This window comes from Salvelinus fontinalis, unplaced genomic scaffold (genome assembly GCF_029448725.1).
Source record: "Salvelinus fontinalis isolate EN_2023a unplaced genomic scaffold, ASM2944872v1 scaffold_0595, whole genome shotgun sequence".
NCBI lineage: Eukaryota > Metazoa > Chordata > Actinopteri > Salmoniformes > Salmonidae > Salvelinus > Salvelinus fontinalis.
In genome coordinates, this window is record NW_026600804.1 from 11561 (window position 1) to 20108 (window position 8548).

Sequence of the window (8548 nt, forward strand, 5' to 3'; positions counted from 1 at the left end):
AGTAGAACACCTGGTTAGGAGAGGTGCTGGCTAGCAGAGTAGAACACCTGGTTAGGAGAGGTGCTGGCTAGCAGAGTAGAACACCTGGTTAGGAGAGGTGCTGGCTAGCAGAGTAGAACACCTGGTTAGGAGAGGTGCTGGCTAGCAGAGTAGAACACCTGGTTAGGAGAGGTGCTGGCTAGCAGAGTAGAACACCTGGTTAGGAGAGGTGCTGGCTAGCAGAGTAGAACACCTGGTTAGGAGAGGTTCTGGCTAGCAGAGTAGAACACCTGGTTAGGAGAGGTGCTGGCTAGCAGAGTAGAACACCTGGTTAGGAGAGGTGCTGGCTAGCAGAGTAGAACACCTGGTTAGGAGAGGTGCTGGCTAGCAGAGTAGAACACCTGTTTAGGGGGAGGTTCTGGCTAGCAGAGTAGAACACCTGGTTAGGGGAGATGCTGGCTAGCAGAGTAGAACACCTGGTTAGGGGAGATGCTGGCTAGCAGAGTAGAACACCTGGTTAGGGGAGATGCTGGCTAGCAGAGTAGAACACCTGGTTAGAGGAGATGCTGGCTAGCAGAGTAGAACACCTGGTTAGAGGAGATGCTGGCTAGCAGAGTAGAACACCTGGTTAGAGGAGGTGCTGGCTAACAGAGTAGAACACCTGGTTAGGAGAGGTGCTGGCTAGCAGAGTAGAACACCTGGTTAGGTGAGGTTCTGGCTAGCAGAGTAGAACACCTGGTTAGAGGAGGTGCTGGCTAGCAGAGTAGAACACCTGGTTAGGAGAGGTTCTGGCTAGCAGAGTAGAACACCTGGTTAGGAGAGGTTCTGGCTAGCAGAGTAGAACACCTGGTTAGGAGAGGTTCTGGCTAGCAGAGTAGAACACCTGGTTAGGAGAGGTGCTGGCTAGCAGAGTAGAACACCTGGTTAGGAGAGGTGCTGGCTAGCAGAGTAGAACACCTGGTTAGGAGAGGTGCTGGCTAGCAGAGTAGAACACCTGGTTAGGAGAGGTTCTGGCTAGCAGAGTAGAACACCTGGTTAGGAGAGGTGCTGGCTAGCAGAGTAGAACACCTGGTTAGGAGAGGTGCTGGCTAGCAGAGTAGAACACCTGGTTAGGAGAGGTGCTGGCTAGCAGAGTAGAACACCTGGTTAGGAGAGGTGCTGGCTAGCAGAGTAGAACACCTGGTTAGGAGAGGTGCTGGCTAGCAGAGTAGAACACCTGGTTAGGTGAGGTGCTGGCTAGCAGAGTAGAACACCTGGTTAGGTCTTATAAACATAAACCATATCATCTTGTACACCTTCTAGTGACCATACATAACTATCAGCATGGATAGATGTTGTAACAATAATGAGAACTACTCAAGTAGTAAATTACTCATTATGTACAGTTAGGCCATGAAATAAAACATTTTATTCAAGTAAAGTCAAAAAATAACACACACAATTGTACCTCTGCACATTTCTTGTGGGCACGTCTCAGTACAATAACTTGTTCTCCAGTGTAGATTTTTCTTGGGGGCAGTAACTCCCAGCACCACAAAGGATATAAGACTGGAAGTGTGTCTAATCCAAATTCAGTAACATCATCATGATCATTAAACATGTTAATCAAAGTGGAAATGCATTACAAATTCACTAGATTTACATTGTTGGCAAGAACAAAGAACGAGGAAGGGATTGGTACATCAGTTAGTTTGTTGGGGTATGTGATCAGCAGGGAGGACCAGGTTTGTGTAGATCTGTCCATGCGTTGACCTGGTCAGTGATACTGTATGTGGTTGTGGCTATCAGCCGCGAGTAGGTGCAGCGGTCATAAGCCACAGGGGAAACCTGGAAGAGGTTTCCATTGGGGGGATTAGTAGGCCGGATACCCAGGTGTCTCATACACAGTCCCAGATACACATCCTCTATGTAGATGGCTTTAACATGCCTGGACGCCTCCACCAGCTTCCTGGGGAGGTCTAAGGTGAAGACATAGCCCAGGCCCAGAGCATAAGGTGGATATACCAGTTCAGGAAACACCTTCTTTGGAAGATACCATTTGGAGTTACGGTCTCTTAGAACGGCGCCCCGTCGGGCCACTAGTCCAGTCTGGTAGTTCTGTTTTGGAGCGTGAAGCAGCATGTTGACCAAGGTGTTCACGTTGAGGAACATGTCTGAGTCGATCTTCATGGCGTAGGAGGCGTTGGGGCAGCGAGAGCTCAGCCACTCCATCATCACCATGGTCTTGATGGTCAGGTTTTTGTAGCTGTCTATGAAGTCGCTCTGCAGCAGATCCTGGTGCTCTTTGCTCTCCTGCAGCACCTTCTCCTGGAGCTGCTCTGTCTCCTCTCCACTGGGCAGTCCCAGCAGGAAGAACAGACGGACCTCTTTGCCCAGTACCTGCCTCTCACTGCCCCAAGTACTGCGGACGGCGTCACGAGCGTCCCTGTTATAGGGCGCCACTGGCACCATCAGAACCAGGAAGGGGTTCTGCTCCCGGCATTTCTCTGGCTCATCCAGGATGAAGATGTACTCTGATGGGTATTCTACATGGTACGGTCCTGGGGACACATACGGAGGAGGAGTGGACCGAACTGCCTTGACCTCTGTGATCAGATCAGTGATGGTCAGTGCAGACGTGACGGAACTAGTTTCATTATGTGTTGTGTTGAGTTTGATGGCCTGCTGAGTAGAGTGGATAAGTGAAGTCTGACGATCTGTTGAATTGGCAGATGCAGTTTCATGAGCGTCTATGGTAAAATCAGTGGAGTTTAGAGAAACTACTTCCCTACTGGTGTTGACTGAACGACCATGGTATTCCGCCCACCATCTTGGGACACACTCTGCTGACCGGTGGTTGGTGAAGAACAAGATGGCCGCCACTGTGACGAGCAGGATGAGGAAACGGCAGCGACCACCGGACCAGCAGCAGTATCTCCCACCTTCCGCCATCTCCTGACTGGGAAGAGAGAGACAGAAATGGTTAAGTCATCTATGTGCATCCTTGAGTTGTGTGAAAAATGGGTGTCTCCTCATCATTATGTTTCTGTGGCATTGATATATATTAACACAATAGTTAACTAATAGATTGCAACGTCCTGATTTGATTTCTAGCCACAGAGACTCAACAATGACACGATTTGAACTCCTGGAATGATACTTAGTTTGATGTTAAAACAAAACAGCAGAAAAGACTTCTGAACTTCATGTTATCACATAGATTTGTCTTCTCTCATTGATCGAGATAGAAGAGTGCCATTCAAATGCGATGCTTGATTTCTCAGTCATGCAAATGAGGTGCAGCCCTTTGGGGTGTTCACCCACCTGTCTCAATCAACGAGAGAAGACAAAGATATTCTAAGATTTTTTTTTTATATACTTTTTAATTCCACTTTTTATTTAACCAGGTAGTCTAGATCACCTTTATTTAACCAGGTAGTCTAGTTGAGATCAAGTTCTCATTTACAACTGCGACCTGGCCAAGATAAAGCAAAGCAGTGCAACACACACAGTACACTTGGAATAAACAAACGTTCAGTCAATAACACAATAGAAGAAATCTATATACAGGCGGTGCATATGAGGTAAGATTAGGGAGGTAAGGCAATAAATAGGCTGTAGTGGCGAATTAATTACAATTTAGCAATTAAACACTGGAGTGATAGATGTGCAGATGATGCATGTGCACTTAGAGATACTGGGGTGCAAAGGAGCAAAAAATAACAATATGGGGATGAGGTAGTTGGATGGGCTATTTACAGATGGGCTGTGTACAGGTGCAATGATCTGTGCGCTACACTGACAGCTGATGCTTAACGTTAGTGAGGGAGATATGATTCTCCAGCTTCAGTGATTTTTGCAAGTCGTTCCAGTCATTGGCAGAGAGAGAACTGGAAGGAAGAGAACTGGAAGGAAAGGCAGCCAAAGGAGAATTTGGCTTTGGGGTTGACCCGTGAAATATACCTGCTGGAGCGCGTGCTACGGGTTGGTGCTGCTATGGTGACCAGTGAGCTGAGATAAGGCGGGGCTTTACCTAGCAAAGACTTGTAGATGACCTGGAGCCAGTGGGTTTGGTGACAAATATGAAGCGAGGGCCAGCCAACGAGCACATACAGGTCGCAGTGGTGGGTAGTATATGGGGCTTTAGTGACAAAACGGATGGCACTTTCATAGACTCCATCCAATTTGCTGAGTAGAGTGTTGGAGGCTATTTTGTAAATGACATCGCCGAAGTCAAGGATCGGTAGGATAGTCAGTTTTACGAGGGTATGTTTGGCAGCATGAGTGACGGATGCTTTGTTGCGATATAGGAAGCCGAGTCTAGATTTAATTTTGGATTGGAGATGCTTAATGTGAGTCTGGAAGGAGAGTTTACAGCCTAACCAGACACCTAGGTATTTATAGTTGTCCACATATTCTAAGATGGCGGAGTATACATTGTTGGATTACTTTATGGTGGAAACATTTATTTATTTTAATAACAGCACATTTTCTCAATTTCAACTAGCCAATGGGAGTTAAGATGACACCGGTGACTTCCGAATCATAGAGCAACATTTATCACCAAGTGAAGGTTAGTGAAGAACATCCTGATTACGGAGGAACAGCAGCAGGTGCACCACCTCGGGTGCTGGACAACAGCAGGTGCACCACCTCGGGTGCTGGACAACAGCAGGTGCACCACCTCGGGTGCTGGACAACAGCAGGTGCACCACCTCGGGTGCTGGACAACAGCAGGTGCACCACCTCGGGTGCTGGACAACAGCAGGTGCACCACCTCGGGTGCTGGACAACAGCAGGTGCACCACCTCGGGTGCTGGACAACAGCAGGTGCACCACCTCGGGTGCTGGACAACAGCAGGTGCACCACCTCGGGTGCTGGACAACAGCAGGTGCACCACCTCGGGTGCTGGACAACAGCAGGTGCACCACCTCGGGTGCTGGACAACAGCAGGTGCACCACCTCGGGTGCTGGACAACAGCAGGTGCACCACCTCGGGTGCTGGACAACAGCAGGTGCACCACCTCGGGTGCTGGACAACAGCAGGTGCACCACCTCGGGTGCTGGACAACAGCAGGTGCACCACCTCGGGTGCTGGACAACAGCAGGTGCACCACCTCGGGTGCTGGACAACAGCAGGTGCACCACCTCGGGTGCTGGACAACAGCAGGTGCACCACCTCGGGTGCTGGACAACAGCAGGTGCACCACCTCGGGTGCTGGACAACAGCAGGTGCACCACCTCGGGTGCTGGACAACAGCAGGTGCACCACCTCGGGTGCTGGACAACAGCAGGTGCACCACCTCGGGTGCTGGACAACAGCAGGTGCACCACCTCGGGTGCTGGACAACAGCAGGTGCACCACCTCGGGTGCAGGACAACAGCAGGTGCACCACCTCGGGTGCTGGACAACAGCAGGTGCACCACCTCGGGTGCTGGACAACAGCAGGTGCACCACCTCGGGTGCTGGACAACAGCAGGTGCACCACCTCGGGTGCTGGACAACAGCAGGTGCACCACCTCAGGTGCTGGACAACAGCAGGTGCACCACCTCTGGTGCTGGACAACAGCAGGTGCACCACCTCAGGTGCTGGACAACAGCAGGTGCACCACCTCAGGTGCTGGACAACAGCAGGTGCACCACCTCAGGTGCTGGACAACAGCAGGTGCACCACCTCAGGTGCTGGACAACAGCAGGTGCACCACCTCAGGTGCTGGACAACAGCAGGTGCACCACCTCAGGTGCTGGACAACAGCAGGTGCACCACCTCAGGTGCTGGACAACAGCAGGTGCACCACCTCAGGTGCTGGACAACAGCAGGTGCACCACCTCAGGTGCTGGACAACAGCTGGTGCACCACCTCAGGTGCTGGACAACAGCTGGTGCACCACCTCAGGTGCTGGACAACAGCAGGTGCACCACCTCAGGTGCTGGACAACAGCAGGTGCACCACCTCAGGTGCTGGACAACAGCAGGTGCACCACCTCAGGTGCTGGACAACAGCAGGTGCACCACCTCAGGTGCTGGACAACAGCAGGTGCACCACCTCAGGTGCTGGACAACAGCAGGTGCACCACCTCAGGTGCTGGACAACAGCAGGTGCACCACCTCAGGTGCTGGACAACAGCAGGTGCACCACCTCAGGTGCTGGACAACAGCAGGTGCACCACCTCAGGTGCTGGACAACAGCAGGTGCACCACCTCAGGTGCTGGACAACAGCAGGTGCACCACCTCAGGTGCTGGACAACAGCAGGTGCACCACCTCAGGTGCTGGACAACAGCAGGTGCACCACCTCAGGTGCTGGACAACAGCAGGTGCACCACCTCAGGTGCTGGACAACAGCAGGTGCACCACCTCAGGTGCTGGACAACAGCAGGTGCACCACCTCAGGTGCTGGACAACAGCAGGTGCACCACCTCAGGTGCTGGACAACAGCAGGTGCACCACCTCAGGTGCTGGACAACAGCAGGTGCACCACCTCAGGTGCTGGACAACAGCAGGTGCACCACCTCAGGTGCTGGACAACAGCAGGTGCACCACCTCAGGTGCTGGACAACAGCAGGTGCACCACCTCAGGTGCTGGACAACAGCAGGTGCACCACCTCAGGTGCTGGACAACAGCAGGTGCACCACCTCAGGTGCTGGACAACAGCAGGTGCACCACCTCAGGTGCTGGACAACAGCAGGTGCACCACCTCAGGTGCTGGACAACAGCAGGTGCACCACCTCAGGTACTGGACAACAGCAGGTGCACCACCTCAGGTACTGGACAACAGCAGGTGCACCACCTCAGGTACTGGACAACAGCAGGTGCACCACCTCAGGCAAGCTTTAGTTCTGCCAGAGGTTCCTCTTTACAAGGCTAGTCATCACATAGATCAAACACCACACACAGAACTCCATCATTTCATTACTTTGAATACATCAAACTATAGTAAAAAACAGATTAAACATGAAAATACACCTACCTTCTTCCTCCATTCTTAGTGCCATCTTCCACCATGTTGGAAATCTATCTAGCTGGGGATGGCTTCCAGGTTCAGGTAATCCCACCTCGGTCAACTCTTGTTGTGTCACACAATAAATACATGTGGCAAATGGGGGGTTATTGTGATTTGTATACAATGTGTCAATCTCATGCTGTTAACCTGCCACTTTATGTGTGTGTGTGTGTGAACCATAGAGATAGATAGAGCACTCTAGTGAACCAAAATGTCAATTATAGCATGGGCAGCGCCATTTAAGACTTTCACCATTTTGAAGTTGTCAACTCGGTGTAATTTCCAATGGGTTGAGGAAGAATCATATAATTCCATCCAGGTCAGCAAGAGGGATCAGCAAACATTCCATAACTGCAGCTGGCAGTAAATCACCGAGCTTGGCTTTATACCTGTTCAAACAACACCCTCCAGGGGGCAGTATGCACCCTTTCAATTTGTTAACCAACTCATAGAAGTAACAGAAGAGGATAATTGACTACTTCAGTATGGAGATGGCTTCAATGGCACTGCCCATGCTCTCACAGACACCATAATGGGACAGATACAAGGTTGAGTCCTCTAACTGTCTCTATGGTTTGAGCCCAACTCATGTTCAGTTGTTTCTGAGTGGACACACCTGTGTTATACCCCTTTATAATGAGGGATGTACCTGTCACAGGTGTGACCAATTTGCATGTTTAACAAATCAAGCCTTTCTATTGGATAATTGTTGGATCATTTAAACATCGTTATATTTAAACCCCTGTGTTTTTGTGTTTCAGGTAGCCGCCCACAGGAAGTCGCCCACAGGAAGTCCTGCAGTCCAGCGGCATGGTGGATCCTTGGGTTGGTGGATCCTTGGGTTGAGCTGAACGATTTCAGGGGTGTCAAACTCATTCCACGGAGGGCCTAGTGTCTGCAGGTTTTTGGTTTTTCCTTTCAATAAAGCCCTAGACAACCAGGTGTGGGGAGTTCCTAACTAATTCGTGATGTTAATTCATCAATCAAGTACAAGGGAGGAGCGAAAACCCGCAGACACTAGGCCCTCCGTGGAATGAGTTTGACACCTGTGGATTAGATGAATGAGAAGCGTTAGTATGGACACCTTCCTGCTGGATCGACGTGTACGACATCGTGGTCCAGGTCCCACCAATATCCAGAAACTTCATACAGCCATTAAAGAGGAGTGGGACAACATTCCACAGGCCACAATCAACATCCTGATCAACTTTATGCAAAGAAGATGTCGTGCTACATGAGACAAATGGTGGTCACACCAGATACTGACTGGTTTTCTGATCCATGCCCCACTTTTCTTTAGGTATCTGTGACCTGTATTCTCAGTCATGTGACGGCCATAGATCAAGACCTAATGAATTTATTTCAATTGGCTGATTTCTTGTCTGTGCCGCTCGGGCATCACACATCCATATATTGTTATTCCATCCCTTTACTTAGATTTGTGTGTTTGGTAGTTTGTTATGGAATCGTTAGATTACGTTCTAGATATTACTGCACTGTCTGAACTAGATGCACAAGCATTTTGCTACACTCGCATTATCAGCTGCTAACCATGTGTATGTGATAGACATTTTATTAATTAATT

At 50.2% G+C, this 8548-nt stretch overlaps 1 protein-coding gene across 2 annotated transcripts; it reads right to left on the bottom strand.

Moving 5' to 3' along the window:
• Window positions 1-1369: 1369 nt before the first annotated feature.
• LOC129846597 (beta-1,3-galactosyltransferase 1-like) lies at window positions 1370-7537 on the bottom strand. Of its 2 annotated transcripts, XM_055914543.1 has the most exons (3): window positions 7216-7537; window positions 6931-7026; window positions 1370-2917 (listed from the first exon to the last, which is right to left on the bottom strand). In XM_055914543.1, exons 2-3 carry the CDS (start codon window positions 6963-6965, stop codon window positions 1687-1689), a joined length of 1266 nt encoding a protein of 421 aa, XP_055770518.1. In that variant the 5' UTR covers window positions 6966-7026; window positions 7216-7537; the 3' UTR covers window positions 1370-1686. The 2 variants fall into 2 exon arrangements, with proteins under 2 accessions (XP_055770518.1, XP_055770517.1); XM_055914542.1 differs by having other exon boundaries at window positions 6931-7537.
• Window positions 7538-8548: the final 1011 nt, after the last annotated feature.

Excerpts from the sequence above, each read along its gene's own strand:
- LOC129846597 (XM_055914543.1), bottom strand. The coding sequence starts at position 6,965 with ATGGTGGAAGATGGCACTAAGAATGGAGGAAGAAG. Across the intron at positions 2,918-6,930 it reads ACTAAGAATGGAGGAAGAAG|TCAGGAGATGGCGGAAGGTG; the intron begins GTAGGTGTATTT and ends CTCTCTTCCCAG.